This window comes from Arachis duranensis, chromosome 5 (assembly GCF_000817695.3).
Source record: "Arachis duranensis cultivar V14167 chromosome 5, aradu.V14167.gnm2.J7QH, whole genome shotgun sequence".
In the NCBI taxonomy this organism is placed as follows: Eukaryota; Viridiplantae; Streptophyta; class Magnoliopsida; order Fabales; family Fabaceae; genus Arachis; species Arachis duranensis.
This window is the reverse complement of record NC_029776.3, coordinates 3263778-3288994: the sequence shown is the minus strand read 5'-3', so window position 1 is coordinate 3288994 and position 25217 is coordinate 3263778. Positions and strand designations below refer to the sequence as shown.

General features: G+C 34.1%; 2 protein-coding genes and 1 non-coding gene across 3 annotated transcripts; 1 reads left to right on the top strand and 2 right to left on the bottom strand.

Annotated features, from left to right (window-relative positions):
• Positions 1 to 10731: 10731 nt before the first annotated feature.
• Positions 10732 to 16248, top strand: LOC107487384 (3-hydroxy-3-methylglutaryl-coenzyme A reductase 1). Its single transcript, XM_016108003.3, has 4 exons — positions 10732 to 11932; positions 12238 to 12419; positions 12535 to 12881; positions 15132 to 16248. The coding sequence occupies exons 1-4, from the start codon at positions 10947 to 10949 to the stop codon at positions 15372 to 15374; spliced, it is 1758 nt and encodes a 585-aa protein (XP_015963489.1). The 5' UTR covers positions 10732 to 10946; the 3' UTR covers positions 15375 to 16248.
• A 1020-nt stretch (positions 16249 to 17268) lies between these two features.
• On the bottom strand, positions 17269 to 17340 carry TRNAK-UUU (transfer RNA lysine (anticodon UUU)). The gene has a single exon. It is a non-coding gene; the product is annotated as a tRNA-Lys (tRNA).
• A 1201-nt stretch (positions 17341 to 18541) lies between these two features.
• On the bottom strand, positions 18542 to 22043 carry LOC107487383 (thioredoxin reductase NTRB). The gene is made up of 2 exons (XM_016108002.3): positions 20944 to 22043; positions 18542 to 18939 (listed from the first exon to the last, which is right to left on the bottom strand). The coding sequence occupies exons 1-2, from the start codon at positions 21983 to 21985 to the stop codon at positions 18869 to 18871; spliced, it is 1113 nt and encodes a 370-aa protein (XP_015963488.1). The 5' UTR covers positions 21986 to 22043; the 3' UTR covers positions 18542 to 18868.
• Positions 22044 to 25217: the final 3174 nt, after the last annotated feature.

Here is a 25217-nt window from a genome sequence, read left to right as displayed (position 1 = left end):
TTATATTTATTAATTATTTTTTTCACATTTTAAAATATTTAGAGATTGTTTTGTCGATAATATTTTCTTAAAATTTTTTTGTGAGTGTTTAAATCTTTTGGATACCAAATTAATTGTTAATTCTATAAATAATAGAAAAGTTAAGATTTAAGTGAATAATTTGAGGATGTAGTATATTTTTATTTTATTGGGCTAATTTTAGAACCTATTATTTATATTATTCACAAAAATTATTATCTACCTAACAAAGTTCATAAATAATAATTATAAGATTTCGACACTTAATATATTAAAACCCCTTTTTCAGTTGTAACCATTCTCATTATGTGAATTATTACTCAACTCCCACCAGAAATATCAAAGATTTTGGTTGAGAAAAATATAAAAATACGTACTACATACTATAAGTTAAAATGAAATAATTACAAGTTATTATGGAGGATTACTATACATTCATGAATTTAGATATGTTTTTTTAATAATTAACATGAATGATTTAGACATAAATTAAAAGATCAATTTGTTCTAAATAAATACGTATTTTTATACACATGATAATTAAATTTTTTATACATATAATATAATTATTTATTTAAAAAACTGAAAATATATTAATTGAGAATTAATGAATGAACGAACGAAATAATAAATAAGCACTTTTTCCTTAAATGAACTGACTAGTTTTTATAAAAAATAAATTCAAAATAAATTGTTAATAAAGAGAATAAACAATAAAACCTCTTCACATATCATTATATTATTTCAATCAATTCGACCATCCACCATATTGATTATGGGGGCCGAAAGTGGAAGACCATACTTAGTCTTTGACTCTTTGGTGAGAATATTCAGATTCAATTCATCACATTTTTACAATTTTGATACACATTTACAACATTTTGACAACACTCGTACAGATTCAATTCACCAATATTTTTACAATTTTGATACATGTACTCTTTTCCAACATTTTAACACTCGTATTAAATATGTATGACTCGTTAGAATAGTAATTACAAAACAAATTTAACTATGGATTTAATTATTTGTGTTCTAAGAGCGCATTTTAAAATATAATAATAGAAAATTTTTAATGTTTTTTATGTATTTAGTACATTAAAAATATATAAAAAATAATAATTTTTACAATAACTTTTATAAAATATTTTTTTATAATATATGTTAACCTATGTCCTTAGAATTTTTTTATAATATTATTATGTGAAAATTTAGGTGCAGTCAATTTTACGTAAAGTTGATAGTTTAAAATCGTTAAATAATTTAAATAATTTAACTAAATTTTTATCTAACAACTCTTAATTATCAATACTTTACCTGAGTTTTCACGGTATTATTAACATTTACTCTTAAAACACAAGATAACAAGTGTCTTCAAAAATAAACTCATTCCTATGTTTATACACCAACTGCACGCATTTCTCAAATATCTTTCAAGTCAAATTTCAAACAAAATTCCAACTAAATTTCTTGTGAACCCAATAAACTAACCTAGAAATCAAGCATTAATTAACTCACAAGTCAAACAGGCCAAAGTTAACAAAGTTTTATTTATTTATATTTTGGCCTCACCTTAATTTTATATTTTCGTCTCCTTTTTTAAAAAGATAATTTTAGAATTTATTTATGTTTAATTAAATTTTTAAAATAATAACAAATCATAATTAGAGATAAATAATCAAAAATACATTTAAATTATTTTGATGTTGATAAAAATGCTTTCAGATTTTATTATTGACAAAAATATTTTCAAACACAAAATCTTAAAATCTTAAATTTTTTTTAACCTTTATAAGGCTGATACACACTTTGTAAAATTCAAGAGGTGACTATAAACATTTTTTCTTTCAGCAACCTTCAAAGTTTTTAACTCATGAAAGAGCTATTTATTTATTTATTTTTTTTTTGAAGCTCAATGAAGAAGGAGAAAACAAAGTGATCAAAAGAGAAGGATGTAATATTTTAGTTTTGTTGTGTAATACCTTACCATACTTAATTTTATGCTTAAGTTATAAGACTGAGATAGTAAAATATTACGACCTCTAAAAATAAAAAAATATATATAATAATAATAATAAAAAAAAAGATACTTAACTAGAGCCTTGAAAAACGGGTAAAACAATATCGCAAAATAAAAAACGCAACGCTCAGGAAAAGATTACTTGCGTGCTAAGAAACCTAATAGGAACATGATGAAGATGAGCAAAAGAATAAAGTATATATATATATATGTATGTATATATAATAATAATAATAATAATAATAATAATAATAATAACCCAAAAGAACATGTTCAAAACCCTAGTTCTCCATAAAACCTCTAAGAGGTACATAAACAAAGTATTCTTACATACAAGAGGAGAAACTATACATATATATACATCAAAATAACAAAAGAAGACCCAAAAGTAAACCACTTCGCCGCAAAACTTTTAGACGCCTATTGAGGAGCCACTCGACCTGCATCTGAAACAACAACACAGTATGGAGTGAGAATCGGAGGTTCTCGGCATGATAAAGGTGCCACGCATGTAATATATAAGGTCTTGGGAATGCCAAAGGCAATCCTAGAACTCCAACATACAGTTATAAACCTTAATTTCTAAGCAGAAGCTATAAAAAGAGGTAGGTAATCTAAAACACTCCTATACTTACTCACAACGCCAACCCATTTTACCCTTCCTCCGCTCCTCTGTCATCCATAAATCATGCAGAGACAAGCAACCAGACAAATTCACACACAAGAAGAAACAGATAGAGCAAGTAGCAAATATAGCAAGTAGCAGGATATATATTTAGTTAGGCAATCTCAGATAATACATAGCAATCAAAACAAACAAATGTGCATGATGCATGCCTGTCCTATGGTTGTTGATATCAACTGTCGGTTACATAGCCATCCCGACATGTTCTCAAGCTCAAAATACACCATGGGGAGGACCCCCAAGCTGACATGGGAAAAAGAACGCCCCAAGCTCAATAATATCCATGGGACGAATTCCAAGCTGACATGGGGAGAAAAGACAACACCCCAAGCTGACATGGGAAAGGAATATCCCAAGCTGACATGGGGAAGATAGTACCCCAAGCTCAATAATGTTCAATCATTAGCGTACATATACAACTCCGATATACTCGCAATATTACTGTACTTTCTCAATAAATACCACGGAAAAATTTCGACTGACATGGAGAAGACAACACCCCAATCTCAGGTTATTCAATCATGTCTTACAATTTATCATTTTCAGTCTCAATACTAATTCATGTCTCAGTCTCGTCATTCTCCATTTCACTCAACTCATTGATCATACATTTTTATTATTCTTGACTAATTAATATCATCAAGTCTCAATTTCTTACATTTACTCTCTTCCTTCATCTTATAAAATCAAATACTATCTTCTAACACTTTAATATCCACCTCAATTCCTAAAACTCATGTATTATTCAACAATCCACCCCTTTCAACCATAATCTTCCATTTCAAAAATTCATTAACCAGTTCCCTTCATTCATTCATAACCAATCATAAATCAACTTCAACCAATTAAATAAGCCATAACCACCAAATTCCATTAACATATATCAACCTCATCATCAACCCATCATTAATAAATTTAAGAACACATATTTTTTTTTTTGGTGGACAAACGGGGGTCAAAAACCCCAAAGGAAAAGCAGAAGAGAAAAAACAACTAAGACCCTCTAAGCCTAAAAGTTCCAAAACAATCCAAACTCAAAGCATAACAAATATCTAAGGGAGGGGCATCATAGATATGCAAGCCAAAAGGGAGCTCTTGTCCCTTTTTTGCTAGGAGATCAGCTGGAGAATTTGCTTCACGAAGTGTGTGAGACCAGTTGATGTGCTGGATGCGATTGGCAAGAATTCTTATGTCTTCTATTAGAGGCGCACAAGGGTGTAAAGAAGGAACACCATCTTTAACGAAATTGAAAGCTACCTGGGAATCAGTTTCAATAATAATATCATGGAGGTCATTGGCGATTGCAATTTGTATCCCTTTAATGATGCCCCATAACTCAGCATGAGTGATCGAACAATTTCCCAAATTCGAAGAGAAGCCTTTGATAAATCTACCCAAATGATCCCTAAAAATTCCACCGCAGGCTGCATTGTTGTTTCGGGAGAAGAAGGAACCATCTACATTAATTTTAGTGACATTTTCAGGAGGAGGATGCCATTTAATCAAGCCATTGGCAATGGGATTCGGTCTTTTCGGCACAATTTCTCTTCTTGTAGCATTGAGAGTCTCAGCCGCACGGGCTTTAATGGCCATCACAATTTTCTTAACTGATGCATTTGGCTAATTCAATCATTTTCCTTTTCAAATCAATTCACAATATTTGACTAATTAATTGCCTCGTTACAACTCTTCTACAAATTCCAATACAATTTTTTAACGCTCGGTTGAAAGGATTGACAGAAAGATAAAGAAAAAAGAAAAGCATGTCACAAAATTCAAAGACAGAAAAGCTAACCCCAAAAAATTATAAAAGGGATTATGTTTCGGAAAATGAGCCGTTGGGTTTTTTATGGATTTGAATATGAATATTTGTCACATACTCGCATGTCCCAATCGGAATATGCCGTTGTAATCATGTTTCGAAATTCTTTATGACAACACTCCTAACAAAGAAAATTAAATTTAAATAAAAATAAATAAATAAATGGGTTAGATAGAGCTCGTAGATTTGGAACACTTCACTGAATTCTAGAACATGATTGTCTTTTTTTTCCACCAGCCCCCATCCAACCTTCATCATAAAGGCATGATTAAGGTTTTTTGCGTGCCGAATACCAAGACCCCCTGAACCTTTAGACTTGCTAATTTTCTTCCAACTTAACAGATGAATTTTTTTTGATTGTTCAGTGTCTCCCCAAAGAAAATCCCTGCATTTACGATCAATCAAATTACAAGTAGATGAAGGTAAAATTGCAGTTTGCATAGTATAACTAGGAATAGAAGAAAGGACAGATCTCACCAAAGTGGTTCTTCCAGCCAAAGAGAGGGAAGATGCTTTCCAACTATTCAATCTCATATTTAGCTTGTTGATGATGTTGTTGAAAGTCTCCTTGGTTACTTTAGAGTGAATGAGAGGCACCCCAAGGTATTTACCGAGATCGTCAGTCCTGGAGAATTTCAAGGCTTCACTAATCTCACTTCTAACTGTGTTTCCCACATTTTTTGAGAAAAAGACCCGAGTCTTGTCGTTGCTCACTTTTTGCCCAGAGCTGTTACAGAATGCTTCAAGAACTCTGTCAATGACTCGCGCTTGATCCATATCAGCCTCAGCAAATAAAATCAGATCATCAGCAAAACATAGGTGGGACAAGTTGGGCCCCTCTCTACTGAGCTTGATCGGCTTCCAATACCCATGTTCAACAGCAGCACTAATGAGTTGGGACAAGCGCTCCATACAGAGAACAAAGATATAAGGGGATAGCGGATCTCCTTGACGAATTCCCCTTGAGGGAGTGAACTCATCAAGAACATATTCAACAGTACCAATAAATCATGCTCATAAATTCCAGCACAAGCTCAATTTCAATAACACATATTCAATAACTTCAACTACTCATGCTCATAAATCCTAATTCAAACTCAGTCATAAATCTATTCAATATCACCATAAGGCTAATCATTTAATGCATCTAACCTTTTCAACTTAACCTATTGTTCTGTAACCTAAGTTTTCACAAAACCTTAAATGTTAAATGCGTGAAACCTAAACCATACCTTGGCCGATTTCCCGCTCAACCTGGAACACTTTTAATTTCACTTTTTTTTAAGCCCTTGGGGCTCCAACACTACCAAGCTCAGATTTTCAGCTTCACAACTCCACTTCCAAGCTTCCAAAATCACCAACAAACTTCAACAAGCATCAACATTCACATACACACTACCTTTACCCACTGATCCTTGAGCAATACCCACAAAAAATCAAGTTTAGTAGACCCTATTTTATTTAGATAGAATTGAAGAGCTCGACGAGTCCGACGCGTGGCCGCAAACGGCTTATCAATCAGAGTTCCGGATAAAAAGTTATCAAGGTTTGAAGATGATGTTAGGGTTTGCTTATTCTTCTCCCATCCCATGGCTGCATCCAGCGTGTTTGATGATTTATAGAGGAGAGAGGGGGTTCTTTTAAGTGTTTTATGCTGAGTTGGGTTGGGCCTTGGGCCCATTTTGGGTCCGGTTCGGTCCGTTTGATCTAATTTTGTGTCAACTTTTTTGAAATTTGTGTCAAAATTCTCGTTTCAACGAGCTCTATCATATTTTGATATTAGTTTTGTATTTTTAGTTTTCCTACTAAAAATTCAATTTATTAACTAATTATTTACCGGTTTTAGCGGGGTTTACATGTTGAAATCTTCAAACGATGTCTTTTAGGGCCAAAACGTGTACGACGTCGTTTTAATATGTCCAACATGATAAGAGTTGAGCCACGTCACTAATGACACTGAGTTTCGATAACGGAAAATACACAAAAGATTACATTGATGTGCTTTTTTAAATCTAGAAGACCAAACTGTAATAATTAGAAAGTAAGAAACTAAATCGATGCAACTTGCCAATTTCAGAAACTAAAATGGGACTTAATAACTTGTTAGAATTTCATTTGTTATATAAAAAGCTCTATTTACCGTCTCGTTTTTTTCAGTAAATATAGAACGTCTTTATTCATAGTTGTATATTTTTATTATGTTTTTAAATAATTTAAAGATATTTTTGTTCATAATAAAATTTAAAAATATTTTATTTAATGACAAAATAATTCGAATATATTTTTTATAGTTTATCCATATATTTAATAATAGTTTTAGATGTAATCTTATACACATTAAATTTATCTATATATATTTTCTTAAAGCAACCTTATCCTTATATTTATTAAACAAATATAAGATTCTAAAGTCAAAAAATGATGGGTATAATGATATACATAAAGCGCTTATATTAAATTTGAGGCTAATTTTTTTTTATATGACACCAACTGTGGTGTAATGCTGGGTTATGGAACTATGGGGAGTTTTACATCGGTGTGACGGTGTTCAGGTGAAAAGAAGTAATCGGACGGTCCGATTTATTGCAGCTGAAAAGGGACACAAATCGGACCGTCCGATTTGTGGTTCATGGAGGGCAATGCATGGAAATCGGACCCACCAATTTTATGCTTAACTTCAGATTTTTCTTTTGCACAAGGAAATCGGACTCAGCGATTTCTTGGCAAGATGGAAAAAAATTTTGGGAGCCATGAAATCGGACCAGCGATTTTTGGGTGCCACACTCCCGTCAAGCATCCTGCATTCCCATAGTGCGGTTATACACCACCACTAACCCAATATCAAAAATAAAAAAGTGTAAATTTGAGCAATATACCATCTTTCATATAAACATTTTTCAACGCATGATAAGAATAATATTCATGACATGCATCAAAATAATTTAAAATGTAATCAATAACAAATATCACTTTTGTTGTTATAAAATAATTTAAAATATTTAAAAATATTTTCTAAAATTATCAATCATCAATTTTTTGGCTTTAAAAAAAAATTTGCCCCCATTAATAGATGTCTAACTCTACCTCTGATCATTGGCGTAGATTTTTATTTTACTGACAGTTTGTTCGAAGTAAAAAAATTAGTAGCATAAAATTAGTCGCTAAAATAAATTTTATTTTGAGGTTCGCCAAACGTTGACACTATATTGGCATTGATGGACACGTAACATAAATTAACAATGCTTTAGGTAAATATTGAGGAGAATATTCTCGTAAAGACCCATAAAATATTTTTTTGTAAAAATATTTATGTATTACATTATTATTGAGCGTATTAATGAATTAGTTATTTTTTACTTTTTTAAAAAATTAAAATAAAATCAATTTTTTAATAATAATAACAATAAATTTAATTGTTATCAGATCTACTATATAACCAACTGAATCATTTTTTTTAAATTATAAATATATTTGTTTTTTTATCAAAAATGTAAACATGGTTCGATTTAAATTGTGTAAATCAATCAGATCAAATCGCGTCTAATAATTATAATGCGGACAATTAGATTTATTATTATTGCTATAATAAATTCATTTTGTTCTGGTTTATTAAAAATAAATTATTAACCGGTTTAATAAAAATATCCAATAATATGATGACACATATAAACGTCTTTAAAAAAAATATATTTTAAGTGTTTTTATGTCTCCAAATATTAAACAATTAAAATTAATTTTTAATTATGGAGATAAATTATCGATGTTAAGGCTGTCGGTACATTAATCTTCAACAAATATTAACAAATTTACTAATCAAACTCTTGAAAATCTTTTTACAAAACTCTCCAATTAAATCTCAATGCAACTAATTAAATCCTCATCAATTTTTTAATAAACCAAAAAATAACCCTTAAAACACTCAGAAATCAAACTTGATTTTACCATCAAACCGAGGAACCTATAAATATATATCAAAGGTTGCTACAAAAATAGGTGTTTGATTTGCGTCGTAGGACTAAATAAGAGTTGGTAATAGCTAAAATTAAGAAAGTTATATTAGTAAAACAAAAACGAGCACACACCTATTTCTTTACACTGAAAAATAATAAAAATTTTAAAATCATATATTAATGCTAGTGTTATATATTTGTTTGTGAGTAGAGTCAATGATAATTGATACTTTTATATTAAAATTTAGATTAGAATATATTTTTTATTTTTAAAATTTGGTAAAAGTTTAAAAAGTATTTTAAAATTTTATTTTGTTTTAATTTTATTCTAAATTTTTTTTATTTGTATCAAATATACTCTTGGCCACTAATTTTTCAAAAAATTTAGGACTAATTTAACAATAATTTCATAAGAACAACCTTCAATACAAACAAATCAAAATAATTTTTATGTATTTTTGTTGGATTGGTCTTAAAATGTTTAAAAATTTAGTTATTAAAAATATATTTGATGAAATTAAAAATTTTTGAGATAAAATTAAAATAAAATAAAATTTAATAATATTTTAAATTTTTTTATTAAATTTAAAAATAAAATAATAAAAATAGAGAACAATTTAAAAAATTATACAAATAGTATTAATATTAAACTTAAAAATAACAATATACCATTTTTTAAATAAGATGATAAAAAAAAAAAAGAGGTGAGAAGAAGTGAGTGCACGCCGTACGCGTGGGGAAAATACAGACCCCGGCAACGCCAACTGACCAGACAAATAAACATTACTAACATTAACTCTAACTTTTACACACAGATATTAAAAAGATTCATATTTAAAAAAAATTATAAAATAAATATAAAAAGATTTAACTAAGGTGTGTTTTAAGGACATATTTTACAATTATAATAATAATTTTTTTTAACGTTTTTAAGATATTCAATATATTGAAAACTTAAAAAATGTTATTTTTATAATAATTTTTATAATTTTTTTAAAAAATATATTTAACATATGTTATTAAATAATATATGTAAAATAGTTTTATACTTATATTTAATCACATAATGACACATAAAAAAATAAGTTTAATTATTTTGTCAATTTTTATCATTTTATCGAATTTTTAATTAGGTCCTTATATTTTTTTTAATTGAATTTTTATATCATATCAAATTTTGTAATTAAGTCTCTACTGTAACAAAATCATTAAAATGAATAGAATATTTCATTAAAAAAATGAATATGCTTTACACTTGATTGAATATTTCATTTTATTTAATAGAATATTTCGTTAATTTTAATATTTTTATCACAATAGAGACTTAGTTATAAGATATAAAAATCCAATTGAAAAAAAAAACATAAAAATCTAATAAAAAATTTAGTTAAATTATAGAGACTATAATTAAACCTAAAGATTAACTACTATTTTTATTGATAACATATATGGTCATTCAAGAAGACAAATATAATTATATAATTATATAAAGAGTAAAATATCGTTTTTATCTTCAAGGTTTGGGATAAGTTTTCAAGTTGTCCTTAACGTTTCAATTGTCCTATTTAAGTCCATAACATTTCAAAATTGATTCAATGTTGTCCTGCCATTAGGGATCCGTTAACATAATTTACGGCGGGACAAAGGTCCTTAAATAGGACGAAAACGTTGGGGACAAAAATGATACATTGAAATAAACTTGCGAATTTCTTTTATATATCATTTTTGTCCCCAACGTTTTCGTCATATTTAAGTCCCTAACGTTTCAAAATAGTCTTAATTTTGTCCCGCCGTCAATTCTATTAACGTATCCCTAACGGCAAGACAACATTGAGTCAATTTTGAAACGTTGGGGACTTAGGACGATTGAAACGTTAGAGATAACTTTGGGACTTACCCAAACGTTAGAGACAAAAATAATACTTTATTTTATACTGTCAGTATATCAAAATTAATCTCTATAAAATAATAAAAGAAGAAAGAGAAAGAAAGATAATTATCAAACAATTTAAAACAAAATATTAATTTATTAAAAATTATTCTAAAATATTTATTATTTATTTTTAAATTTTCACTATAATATTTCTAAATTTAATACCTACATATATAAATACATGTTTCATTAAATGATTTTAAATGCATATTTTTTTATAAATAACAAATGTGATTACTAATTTTTTTTGTCTAGTTTAAGTAAATAATAGAATCCCTCACATTGATTAACATTAATCTCTCTCTCTTTCTCTGAATCTCTCTCTCCCCGTTTGTCCCGCGCGCCAATCTCTGTTGTGTTGTGTTCCCACTCGCCATTTTTTTACAATCTCTCCTTCTTTCTATAAAACCTTCTAAACCTCCTCATTCCATTCTCATTTTTCTCTCTCAAATTTTTTCTCTTCTCATTTTCATTCTCTCTCTCAATACCAAAAAAAGAAAAAAGAAAAAAATAATAAAATGGACGTTCGCCGGCGACACCACTCTTCGGCCCCCGCCGGCGAACCTTTGAAAAAGAAGAACACCCCGCCACCTCCCCCAGCACCTCAGCTGGTGTCCACGGTGGTTCCTCTGTACGTAACAAACGGCGTCTTCTTCGGGGTGTTCTTCTCGGTGGCATACTTCCTCCTCCACCGGTGGCGCGAGAAGATCCGAAACTCGACCCCTCTCCACGTGGTCACGCTCTCGGAGATGGCAGCTTTCCTCTCCTTAATCGCTTCCCTCATCTACCTCCTTGGATTCTTCGGCATTGGCCTTGTCCAACCCATTATTGCAGCTTCCTCACGACCTTCCTCCGATGACGAAGCAGAAGAAGAAGAAATCATTAAAGACGACGCAAGAAACCCCGGTCCCTGCCCCGCCGGAATAATCGACTGCTCCGCCGTCGCCGCTATTTCTCCTGCTCCGCCATCGCAGAAACCTCAGCTTCCACTTCACGTTCCGCCTCAGATTCCTCCTCTCTCTTCCGACGACGAGGAGCTCGTACAGCAGGTGGTGTCCGGCGAGGTTCCGTCGTACTCTCTGGAGTCCAGACTCGGTGACTGCCGGCGTGCGGCGGTGATACGGCGCGCGGCGGTGGAGAGAGTCACCGGAAGGTCCCTGGAGGGTCTTCCGGTGGAAGGTTTCGATTATGATTCGATCTTGGGACAGTGCTGCGAGATGCCGATAGGGTTTGTTCAGATTCCGGTGGGTGTTGCGGGTCCATTGTTGCTCGATGGGGTTGAGCACACGGTGCCAATGGCCACCACCGAGGGCTGTTTGGTTGCAAGCACAAACAGGGGTTGCAAGGCCATATCTGTCTCCGGCGGCGCCTCCTCCGTCGTCCTCCGTGATGGCATGACCAGGGCTCCCGTCGTCAGGTTCGCCACCGCCGTCAGAGCCGCACAACTCAAGTCCTACCTTGAAGACCCAATCAACTTCGATTCCCTCGCTGTCGTTTTCAACAAGTAATTTTCATTTTCCATAATTTTAGTTCTTTTTTTTCACTCACACCTTCAACACAAGTTTTGATTTTTTGTAATGTTATTGGTTCTTTGCTCTTTTGGGTAAGTGAATATCGTGACAAGTTTGAATTTTTTCTTGGCTTTCTTTTGTGACGTGTGTTGGTGGAATTTGTCCCCTGTTTTTTCGAGTTTTACTAGGAGCTGATTAAGGCTGGCATGTTTTTCATGTCTTCATTTTTTTTGGTTGATTAATTGGAATTGTCGTTGTTTGTTTCTGCATACTCGCTTAACGTATAACACACGTGCAGGTCAAGCAGGTTTGCAAGGTTACAGAAGATCAAGCCTGCCCTTGCAGGGAAGAATTTGTACATTAGATTCAGTTGCAGCACCGGTGACGCCATGGGCATGAACATGGTCTCCAAAGGTGTCCAAAATGTTCTTGATTTTCTCCAAACTGATTTCTCAGACATGGAAGTCATTGGAATTTCAGGTGAATTTTTATATTTAGATAATTTCATATATTTGACTAAACTGCTTATCGTAATAAAGCGTTAATATTTTAGTTATAACTAAAAAGAGTTTCGGTATATTTGTGTGTTGGTTAGGAAATTATTGTTCGGACAAAAAAGCTGCCGGAGTTAACTGGATCGAAGGGAGGGGTAAATCAGTGGTGTGTGAGGCGATAATCAAGGAGGAGGTGGTGAAGAAAGTGCTCAAGACAAACGTAGAGTCTTTGGTTGAGCTGAACATGCTGAAGAACCTCACCGGATCCGCGGTGGCCGGTGCTCTCGGCGGATTCAATGCTCATGCGAGCAATATTGTATCCGCCGTGTACTTGGCCACTGGGCAGGACCCTGCTCAGAATGTAGAGAGCTCTCATTGCATCACCATGATGGAGGCCGTCAACAATGGCAAGGACCTTCATATCTCTGTCACCATGCCTTCTATTGAGGTAACATTTTCATTATTGCTCTTACTCTCTTTGTTGGTTCTTAATTTAACTCCTTCTTATCTTGGATGTTGCTTCTAATTGTAGAAATATTTGTAGTATTCATTTAATAACGCCATATCTTGTAACCTATTTCAAATTGGTTAAGAGTTAAATCAAGATTTTTTTATCTTGAGTTTTTTCCCCCAAATCTTAGTTTATTAATCTAACTAATAAGTCTTTGGTATAATATAACGGTGAATTCTAATATGTCTATATTCCAGTGATTATACAAATATTGTTAAAACTAAAGTCTTATTTTTTTTTATATATTTTGGTAACAGTTTTTTTAGCAACACTTTTTCAAAAATATTACTTTCGGTATAACAATACTTTTTAAAATATCATATTCAGTGTTATATAATCATACTAAAATCACCACCCTAATATAATACCACATTACATGATATGGCATTTCTGTCTAGACAAATTAGTTATCTTTTTAATAATCTAAATCTACAAGTCAAAAGAAATATATGTCATCCATAAAGATCAAAGAATATGTAACACCTAACAAAACCTTACAGCATGTATATGGTAGATTCTTCATTCTTGATTTGGGTTGTGGTAGATGTGAGGGTGTGGGGACTGACCAAGTAAGTAGTAGAGTCTAGATATGTCGTTTTGTACAGTGTTTGGCAACGGCACGTGTTCAAGGTAACAGGAAAGTGGTTGGTCCACACTTGTCCCTCATAGACACATGATATCATCAAATAAGAGATTCTGTGCTTGCACTATTTATCTCATAAACTTTTACCTTGGTATAATTAATAGAAAAGATATAATTTTACTCTTATTTTTTTTAATACCATTTTATATATAATTTTTTTATTATATAAAAAGATTTATAAAAAAAAGTAATATTATCAAAATAGAAGTAGTAATATTCATTGTTTAAATAATATTTGAGACTAAGAATTCTAAAATAACAGTTTTATTGTCTCTCTGTGATCTCAAAATTATGGATTTAAGTTGTATTTTCCAAACTTTGCGATAATACGTCAGGTTTGAATTAAAAAGAAAGTTTACATTTTCAATAAATTGTGTTTGGAACTAAGTTTAACTAATTGTTTTTCTTATTTTTATGTCTTTCTTTCTTCTTCAACTGATTTTTATTGTACAAATACATTATTAGACCAATTTAGTTACACATGATTATGAAAATAACTTGGCCATGTGGTATTACCATAAAAAAAATTCTTAATATTATTATGTATTGTTATTTATTTTCTTTGATAATAAAACGTGTAAGAAACATACAAGACACTTCTTGATAGTTGGGTACAGACAATACTTCTCACTTTACAAAACATGTTTCTTCGTCACATGTACGCAGAACAAATTAGTGTCCCAGGCAGTCCTTTTCCTAAGGAATGAACTCAAACCAAACCGGTGTTTGGATTAATATAGTTTAGATTGGAGTGGAATACAGGTAAATAACTTAAAATAAAAACTTTGTTGTTCTGATCGATAATTTTGTAAAGGAGTGAAAAAAAGGGATTTGGAATATAAACAATAAAGTATAAACTAATTACTCTCTTTTGAACTCCATCTCATGTTATCATGTAGTTTCTTTCTATATGATGTGGTTGGATGTAGTTATTAAATTAAAATTTCTTAACCGAAACGGAGAAAGTTTATGTTTATGAAACTATGTACTTTATGATAAGACTATATCAACTAAAATCTTAATCAACCATAAGTGTAAATGACATAACACCAACTTTAAGTTCAGACCTATACTTATCAAATTAAGTGATTTTGGATGAGGCTAAATGAAGTCAAGCATACTAATAAATTAGCATATTAAATAAACTCCTTCTTAAATATCAACAAGTCTTTTGGCCTGTCCCAATTCTTAGTTACAACCACTATTTCAATTTCCAACTACCTAAATGTTGCTTCTCATATCAATTTTCTGATCTGTTGATGATGGAGATGTTAATGATATGATCTTTTCTCATGTAATTTAATTTCGTATATAATTATCTTTAGAGGACTGATTCATTATCCTCAATCATCTTTCTAATTATCTTCTTAATTTTTGTTGAATACATATTCTTTGTTTAGTTTTTTTATTCTTAAATACCAATTAAATCATAGTCATAATTTGAATGACTAGAATAAACGCTTACTTTATTTTTAACCTTTTTAAGATATTAAACATGTTTGAATTTTTTTATTATTTAAAAATTAAGAGAATAAATGGTGCAGGTGGGAACAGTTGGAGGGGGAACACAACTGTCATCTCAATCAGCATGCCTTAGCCTACTTGGAGTGAAGGGTGCATGCAAAGAGAGTCCAGGTGGAAACGCAAAACAATTGGCCACAATAGTAGCAGGTGCAGTTCTAGCAGGTGAGCTCTCTCTCATGTCTGCAATTGCAGCTGGTCAACTGGTCAAGAGTCACATGAAATACAACAGATCTAGCAGGGATGTTTCCAAGATGGTCTCATAAGCCTAACTAGCTCACTTCACCATGCCTTCTCAATTTAATCATAAAAAAATGGGAGTGTAACATTTAGTTAAATTAAAAAACTTGTATCATCAATCAATTAATAATGTAAAAAAAAAAAAAGATGAAGGTTTAATTTTGTCTGTGAAGTTGTAAGTGCTATTCAATTGTTGATACTATATTTTGTGATTTAATTTAGTCCTACTGTGATCTCAATAAGAGATTAGATTAAATCATGAAGTGTAGTATTAGAGATTAAATTAAAATTTTTCAAAGTTAAAAACTCAATTGAATTTGAATTATGCTTACAATATTCAAGATAAAATTTAAGCTCTATCCTTAAAAATATTAAGAAAAAGAAAGATATGCCAAACCAGTACATGTGTGAGTGAGGATCACAAATCACAGAGACAATTTTGTAAAAGTGGTGGGGGTGTGAGAATAACAAGTCCATGGTTGGCAATGGCATCTTTTGTAGAGTAATAAAAAAAACAAACAAAAAATGGGACCCCAGGGAGGCATGTGTGTGTGTTTTTGTTAGGAAGAAACAAACAGTGAAGACAGCCTGCAAATTAGAATTACTTATATATCTCAAGTCCATGTGAATGTGATGAGTGTCATGAACATTTTTCCTTTTCTAAAGTTTGTACATAAAAGACTTGAGAATCAAATTTAGTTTTATTCTTTTTTCTTTTTATCTTTTTTTAAATTATAATGATCTGTGTTGTGTGTCATTAGTGTCCGTCATCTAATGCTATTTATTAATGTTTGTCTCTTGTGCTTGTAATCTCCCCCCATTATGTTAGTTTGTAAATTTAGGGAGAAGATAAACATCCCAAGTGGCGGATGATTTAATAAATATATGACATTCAATTAAGTTATGCATGCTCCTTGATCATTTTTGCAAGTTAGCTTATTATCTGTTTAATTAATAAAGTAAGGTCTTAACTCTTAACTCCTAAGAAAATTTTACACTTTTTTACCTCTCCCCCCTCCCAAAAAAAAATCTAATAATGCCCTTTAAAATTCGTTTTTATTAATATTCAACTCATTTACTCGATTAAATAAATGTGGTGGTTCTAATTCTTAGTTGTGTACAAGTTTTTTTTGTTAAGTTGGAGAAGTCTCAAACTAGCATTTAGTCGTAATTACGATCCAATCCCTCTATTGGGCCGCCGAACAAAAGTTTGACCCGTTGACTACTTTTTAGTTTTAGGAGAATGTTACAATATCTTAAATTAATTTAAATAATTAAATTTCAATATGATTTGATATATTGTGGCTATTCTGAGAGCATGGTAGAGAATTAGAGATCTAGAGGTCAGAATTGGCACATGTATCAACATCATATCACGTGAAGGTTTTATCAATTATGATTTGCCTTTTTGGCATAAAAAGTATGTTTCTTGAACAGAACCATGATTAGGAATTAGGGAAAATGAAGTAAGAAACGTAACAATCATGGTTTGATCTACCATTGTTTTGTTTGTTTCATTGATTACAAGTTTGAGATCAGTATAAGAATTGTGATGTAGTAATGTTTGTCGTAAGAGCTTGAGTCTCCAACTTTAGATTTTGTTTTTATAAAAATTCTAATATTATGTTTATAAATTAATTTTTTTAAAGACTAAATTGTTAAACATAAACGCATAAATAATTCTATTTCTAATAGTATTATTTTTCACAATTTTTATCGGTGATGGCCAATCTTGATAGTGTCCAAATATAAGGAAAATAATTGATATTTAATTTCAAAGTAATACATGATCAAATAAAATTAAGAAATTGAAATTTATTAATCAAGAAAAAGTGGTGACACAATACAATTAAGGTCACGTCATAGCTAATGACTCTAATGACTCTATTAGTTTGAAATGCCGGAGAAAAATATGAAAAACGCCGTCTGTGGGGATCGAACCCACGACCACGTGGTTAAAAACCACGCGCTCTACCGCTGAGCTAAGACGGCTTGTTGGTTATTATGGGCAATTTATTTATAATTAGTAAATTTTGTGCTTGGTTCATTGGTTCGCAATGTAGACAATTCATGTAGAAATACTAAAAAAAAAAAAAGTCCTAGGAAGCGTAACACCTTTGAATTCTCACTTTTCTCATCCACATGTATTGTAATGAAATGGTTGTAAAATAAAATAAGATAATGGTTGAATTAGTACATTGTATGGGAAATGTAATAATGTAGACAATAAATTAAATTTTTAAATACTGTTGTGCTCCCAAAGTGAACCTACTTTAATAAATGTTGCACTCTCATTTAATTGAAGTACTAGGGTGCTTATCTGCATAAATTGAGGATACAAACCATGTACTTGCGATGATAAAAAATCAATGTTCCTTTTACTATGAATTCGTCTTCGGAGTGTGCATTGTTCTGTTTCTCTCTTTAGATGGTTCTGAAAGGCAGATTATTTTCGATTGCTACAATAATTTTGGTAACAACGAATATTCAGGTTTTGATGGTTAATAACAATCATTTTAACATGAAACCAAAAACAATTGACGCTTCATGTACACATATTTGTGCAATAAAAATACACCTTTCAGGCTTCACCTTCACGTAAAACCATTCTTTTCCAATAGCATCGACGTGTGAAGTTGCATTTTGAAAATTGGTGGCATTTTTTTTGAGTAACTGTAAAATAATAATGGCAGTTATAGCACATGTCATATAGTGATTTTGTGTAGTTATTGGTGAACAAGTTGAGCACGTGTGGTAAAAAGAGTGATAAAGATAAAATAGGAAAATAGAATGTGAGTAAAGGACATTAAAGTGCCTAAACCCTTTTATAGTAGTAGTAGAAGATTAATTCTATAGCTGCACATGAGCACATCAATTGCCAATAAAAATTAAGGTTCAAAGCTAGAGCATCAGAATAGCAGCATTTTCCTTGTAGCAGCACTAGGCACTAGCCAGGTATTGGCCGTTAGCAAGAAAACAGTACAAGGACCACCTAGGATAGTTTTCTACCAATATATATAATTTCGGAATTCCCGGAACAGGAAACATAACATAAACTCGCCCAAGTCAAAAAAGGGCCAGACACTTTTAGGTGGATGACATTATAATTCATAATTGATTGATAATTTGATGTATCCAGCTTGTAACATGATGGGAAACTCCTACGGATAATATAATAAATTCAAAACAGACCTAGCAAGTGTAGCCCACAATAATTTACTCAAATTTGACCTGATCGTTTCTGGCATGTTACTGGGTTAAATACTTCAATACAAGGTGCAACCTAATATCTCTGCATTATCACAATAACTAAACAGATAGAATACCACCCATAAATAACCCTGTATGTGAATGACCTTCATTGCTTTTTCGAAAACAATGCAAATCTATCTCTAATCAAATTGTGTATAATTGAATACCAACTTAAATATAAGAATCATAGCAGCATATATTATGAGCTTTCCTCATTTTCACCCACAAATTAAACCTTGCTTCTAATTAAGCCTCTTGCTTTAGCTAGTCAATCGCTCTTATCCTGTTGTGAACCAATCTCTTGCAGATAGTGTTCTGCATCCAAGGCTGCCATACACCCTGCACATGTATCATGACTTATTCATTATTATGAATGCATTTATTGCTAAAATTTCAAGTTCAGTGGTAAATAATAAACATCAAAGCCAAAGACAAGGCAGCACAATCAATTTCTCCTCCAAAGCTTAAATATCTTGGGTAGGCACAGCTTAACATATCATCTCTTTGGGCACACCATTTCATTTTGGTGCTTGGTGCATTTTTTAATGTGGACCAACAGCCTTTCACATGTTTTAATATTGAATCAAGGGCTTAGAGTAGGCAGTGCCAAACCAAGAATAACTCTTTACAACAAGGTCATACATCAGGTCCAAACAATGCATCCACACAACAAAACGAGGCAAATTGGCAATCTCTAATCCATACAACTTGAGCTCTTTAAATGAATGAGTATTATATGTGTGCCGGCACCAATGCTAATTGTCAACTCAATAACAGAATAAATAGTTCTAAATTGTCCACATCTACAGTTAAACTACGATATAGTGCACATGTAGACATTAATGACATTGCCAATGTTGAAACGGTATAACTGTCATCAAATGTGATGTAAACAGTAAGATTGTTTTCACATTTCACATAACAAATTAACAAGATTAAAGATAGTAGCTACAACCAAGACAAAAAAATGATAAACAAGAAAGCGGATAAAGTTTTAAGGACCTATAAAGCATGCAGAATGTAAAATGATAAATATAAGACAAGTTTAGACAACTATTGTTGCTTAAGTTTAGCATGCTTGTGATCTCAACAAAACTAAGAATTAACAGATGAAATTTACTGGCATCTATTATGCATGTATCAAGGTGTTCTCATTCAAATTTCATAAGCATGCTCATGCAATAACTGGTGCATGATTGACTTGTTATACACAAAATAAAAGGTTTGATAGAACATCATCTTGATCAAGTGAACTTTAGTTCAATTAAACCTTTTGTGCTAAGGTCAGACCTCTAAAATAGAAGAAACAGAAACAAATGAAACCAACACTATTATCAGATTATCATTATGAACAAGAAAAAAACAAAAAGAATACAAGCTACCACTAGTAAGCTACAGACTACAGTAAAACTAGACATTCATATCATTAAATGATTTATTAGATACTCCAAAACAGAGAATCTTGAAAACTATTCAAAATTCAGAATAACTACAAGAAGCAATTGAACATTCAGTTTCAAGTGAATGGCTAACCAAAGACAGAACAAGAGAGGTTGAATTTACTTAATGAGTTCTAATAGAACCAGTGGTTAATTGGAACATTTTTGTTAGTTTGCTACAATATTCTCATTTATTAAAAAACCTTGCAATCTTGGATACTATTCAACTAACAGGATTCCAATAGACATTTTCTTTCATGTGCTTGCAATGCTTCATTTCCAGTTTGCCAAACTCCGGAGGAATAAAACAACTACTAAGCATTTTCTCACTAGGTAGAGTCAACTACACAATTCAAACCAAAACATAGAGCCCTATAATAGATCACATATGTATTTAATCCATTATATATTTAAATCCCTTTAAATAATTTCTTCTAAGATTTCAATCAGTTTTCGGAGGCAACTATGCCTAACGACAAAAGGCAAGATCTAGTTGTTGTATACTAGAGATATGCACTACATACACTTCCAGGGACACATGAGACAAACCAAGGTTAAAACACTGCTAGGAACAAACATATAAGCCCATCCGCTCTTCATTCCCTTTCTTAAGCATAAAAAATTGTTCCCAACTTTAAAACAAACTCAAATTTTATGTGTTATTTTCCTTTTCAAATTTCAGATGGCCTTGTGTATTGGGGTCGAAACCAGTGATCTTTTGAACTGAACATGTTGGAATGGACATTGTTAGCAATTGATGAACTCACGTTTGGTGCAGACACCTAAACTTACACACATGAACATAGGACACGATACCTCAGATGAACCGGTAGTCACTACCATCACAGAAACCAATTTAAAATAACCAAAACGAAGACACAGTGAACCAGTAAGAGAAAATTACCAGAGCCAGCAGCAGTAATAGCTTGCCTATACTTCTTGTCCTGAACATCGCCGGCAGCAAAAACACCCTCAACACTGGTTTTCGTCGTCCCGGGCTTCGTCACAATGTAGCCATCAGCATCAAGGTCAAGCTGTCCACCAAGAAACTTAGTCGCAGGCTCGTGCCCAATCGCAAAAAACAACCCATTCACGCTCAAATCAGAAACCTCCCCAGTCACCACGTTCTTCACCTTCAAACCCCCAAGCTTCTTGTTCCCTTCGTCACCGTAAGCCTTCTCCACCACCGAGTTCCAAAGCACCTTGATCTTCTTGTTGTTCAAGGCCTTGCTCTGCATAATCTTCGAAGCCCTAAACGTATCCCTACGGTGGATGATGTAAACCTCGGAACCGTACTTCGTGAGGAATGTCGCTTCCTCCATGGCGGAATCGCCGCCTCCGATAACGGCGAGCGGCTTGTTACGGAAGATCGGGGCGGCGCCATCGCACACAGCGCACGCGGAGATCCCGCGGTTCCAGAAACCGTTGGGGCCTTCACCGGAGCCCTCGAAGGGGAGGCGCTTGGCGACGGCGCCGGTGGCCACGATGACGGAATCGGCCACGACGGTTTTGGAATCAGTGAAAACGCTAAAAGGACGCTTCGAGAAATCTACCTTCGTGACGGTCTCCGTGAAGATCTCGGTGCCGAATCGCTCCGACTGCTTGCGGCAGCGTTCCATGAGCTCACCGCCGAGGATGCCGTCGGGGAAGCCGGGGAAGTTCTCGACATCGGTTGTCGTGGTTAGCTGGCCTCCGGGGGCGATGTCGTTGGCCATCCATCCTTCGAAGAGGATTGGCTTGAGCTCGGCGCGGGCAGCGTAGACGGCGGCAGTGTGGGCGGCAGGACCGCTTCCTATGATGCAGAGCTTGGTTTTGAGGGTGCTCATGGTGGAGGCAGAGTATGCTGCGGCGTTGGCAGTGGTGGTGGAGGCCCGGCGAAGAGCGGCGACGTGATTGCGGACCTTAGAAATGAGATTTTGGAGAGTGTAGTTAGGGCAAAATCTCATCACTTTAATCGCCACTCTCCTTCTCTTTCTTTGACTTTTTTTTATTTTATTTTCTCTCTCTCTTATTTTATTTACTCTCTAATTATTGGAGGCAAAATCATTTTTTTTATATTTTTTATTCACATTCATTGTGATTGTGGAAACTGGAACGTGAGATATTCATTTGAATAAGGCGCGAAATGGGTGTTTCCCTTTTGCTTCTGGGCGCCAAGTTAAGCAAATAACACTTAATTTATTTTTTCCATTATACACTTTCTTAATTTATAAACATAAAAATATACACTAATTCTCATTATGAATGATAGCTTTTATTATGCTACGTACATATCTAGTAATAATTTTTTTATTTGATCACTATTTTTTAAATAACTATTAAATGGTATTCGATAGTTTTATAAGATTTACAAAAATAATCTTAAAGGATGGAAATAACATATAAGCTCCTAAATTATTTAAGAATATGACAAAAAATATCATATAAGTGAAAAATAACTTGTGCATTTAATTTAATTTGAGTTTTTATTGAAATATCTAGATAATTATTTAAAAAATGTATAAAAAAATCAAAACAAAATTCAAACTTTAAACTTCTTTTCATTTGTATAAAATCATTTTATAATTTTTTTCAAAAATTCTGTATCATTAAAACTAACATTAGTTTTATTTGACAATTATTTAATAATTTCTTGTTTTACCTGTTCAAACTTACTAAATGATTTCATACCCAATGCAAAGGCCCAGGTCCAACTAAAAGGCCTAATCTAAGGGATTAGAGCCTAGCTAAGTGCCGACCTTCACATAAGAAGTCGGTGTCAATCACGACTTGGTCAGAAGAGGTCGGATGCGAGATTAGCTGGCAGATAAGCACTCATTCAAATGAGTAACCGCCCCTAAAATCTCTCTAACCGCCTCATAAAGCCATATCTCAACCTCTCCAAGATAATAGGGACGGTTACCACCCTAAAGATATGGCACTACACCAACGGTGGTTATTGGCTCGCCTCCATAAATACCCTGACACCCCTTCAGGTATCTCTAAGCCCAATACTCTCTAGACCTGCTTATACCCTTGCTAACTTAGGCATCGGAGTATCTTTGCAGGTACCACCCCCCATTCACACGCGAGCACAAGTCGGACGGAGCCTCCCGAGCTGCGTCAAGTCGGACGGAGCCTCCCGAGTCGCGGACCTACCCGGAGTCCTCCTCCATCACACACTTGGGCCGCCTAACGCCATCCGCGTTATTAATCTCCGGTTACCCACCGTAACATTGGCGCCGTTGCCGGGGACCCGAGAGATCACTCAAACGATGGCGGATAGATCCCACGAAGAAGGCCATGTGGATACAGATTCTGAACAAGAGAATCTAGACATGGGCAATGGCAATGAAGACGATGATCAACACAGAGAGGGCACCTCTGGAGTAAAGAATCCGAAGGTAAATTCCTCAGATGGGCGTGAATCAGAAAAAGGCGCACCGCCTCACATAACTGAACTGATGGGATTGGTTCATATCCGCCTGGAGCAATTGGAACAAGAGCGGGAGAGGCAAAAGGAAACCGAAAGGTACCTCAAAGAGGAGATGGAACGGCGAAAAGAGTTTGAAAGAAAACTCTTGCAGCTAGAATCCTCCCTCAAGAACTCCCGCGATGAAGGGGAAGATCGACTCCCGGGCGGAGAAGATCCCTTCAGCGAGGACATAATGAGAGCAAAAGTTCCAGGGAACTTCAAAAGCCCTGATATGGACCTCTATGATGGAACTACAGATCCCAAGCACCATCTCAGCAACTTTAAAAGTTGGATGTATCTAGCCGATGCCTCCGACGCTACGAGATGCAAGGCTTTCCCGACCACTTTATCAAAAGCAGCAATGAAGTGGTTCGATAGCCTCCCCCCAAGATCCATCACTAGTTTTGAAGACCTCTCAAGGAAATTCTTGATGAGGTTCTCCATCCAAAAAGACAAGGTTAAACATGCCCCGAGCCTCCTGGGAATAAAACAGGAGGTCGGAGAGTCTTTACGAGCCTATATGGAAAGGTTCAATAAGGCATGTTTAGAGATCCAAGACCTGCCCACAGAGGCAGTAATAATGGGGTTAGTCAATGGACTTAGAGAAGGCCCCTTCTCACAGTCCATATCTAAAAGACATCCCGTTTCTCTAAGTGATGTACAAGAAAGGGCCGAAAAGTACATCAACATGGAAGATCTCCTTGAGTGATGTGCAGGAAAGAGTTGAAAAGTACATCAACATGGAGGAAAATGCTAAGCTGAGAGACCTGAGTTGGCGACCTGGGCACCCTCCCTCAATAAAAAAGAGGGAGAGGGAGGCCAAGAAGAAGGAAGAACTCAGTCTCGACAGACCAAGGAAGTACCACTCTTACACTCCTCTAAAAGTTTCCATAGTGGATGTATACAGAGAAATTTGCAACACTGAAAGGCTGCCACCCCCAAGACCTATTAAAAATAAAAAAGGGGGAAGTCGCGGCGAATATTGCGAGTACCATAAAATATATGGTCACTCCACCAACGACTGTTACGACCTCAAAAATGTGATAGAAAAACTGGCTAGAGAAGGTCGGCTTGACAGATATCTCATGGAGAGGTCGGACACCCATGGAAAAAGAAAGCGAGACGATATGGACAGGAGAGATCCTCCACCGCAGACCCCTGAGAGACACATCCACATGATCTCAGGAGGATTTGCGGGAGGTGGAGTCACCAAATCTTCTCGCAAAAGACATCTCAAAAGAGTCTACCAGGTCGGGGATGAGACACCCGACCTCCCCACTATATCATTCACAAAAGAAGATGGACAAGGGGTAATTCCCGGGCATGATGATCCCGTGGTGATAACCATGATCCTAGCCAACGCCCATCTCCACAGAACCCTAGTAGATCAAGGAAGCTCGGCGGACATCCTTTTCAAGCCCGCCTTCGACAAGCTAGGGTTAGATGAAAAAGAGTTGAGAGCTTACCCCGACACCCTATATGGGTTAGGGGATACGCCAATAAAACCACTGGGATTTTTGCCCCTTCACACAACTTTCGGAAAGGGGGAGAAATCAAGGACTCTGAGCATAGACTTCATAGTCATCGATGAAGGGTCAGCTTACAATGCCTTAATTGGCAGAACTACCCTTAATCGACTCGGAGCAGTGGTATCCACTCCTCACCTCTGCATGAAATTCCCGACTCCAGGAGGAATAGCAACGGTGAGGGGAGATCAAAAATTG

Bases quoted from the DNA above. Each gene is read 5' to 3' on its own strand.
- LOC107487384 (XM_016108003.3), top strand. From the start codon at position 10,947: ATGGACGTTCGCCGGCGACACCACTCTTCGGCCCCCGCCGGCGAACCT. The intron at 11,933-12,237 runs GTAATTTTCATT...ACACACGTGCAG, and splicing joins CTCGCTGTCGTTTTCAACAA to GTCAAGCAGGTTTGCAAGGT. The intron at 12,420-12,534 runs GTGAATTTTTAT...TGTGTTGGTTAG, and splicing joins GGAAGTCATTGGAATTTCAG to GAAATTATTGTTCGGACAAA.
- LOC107487383 (XM_016108002.3), bottom strand. From the start codon at position 21,985: ATGAGATTTTGCCCTAACTACACTCTCCAAAATCTCATTTCTAAGGTC. The intron at 18,940-20,943 runs GTAATTTTCTCT...ATACATGTGCAG, and splicing joins TATTACTGCTGCTGGCTCTG to GGTGTATGGCAGCCTTGGAT.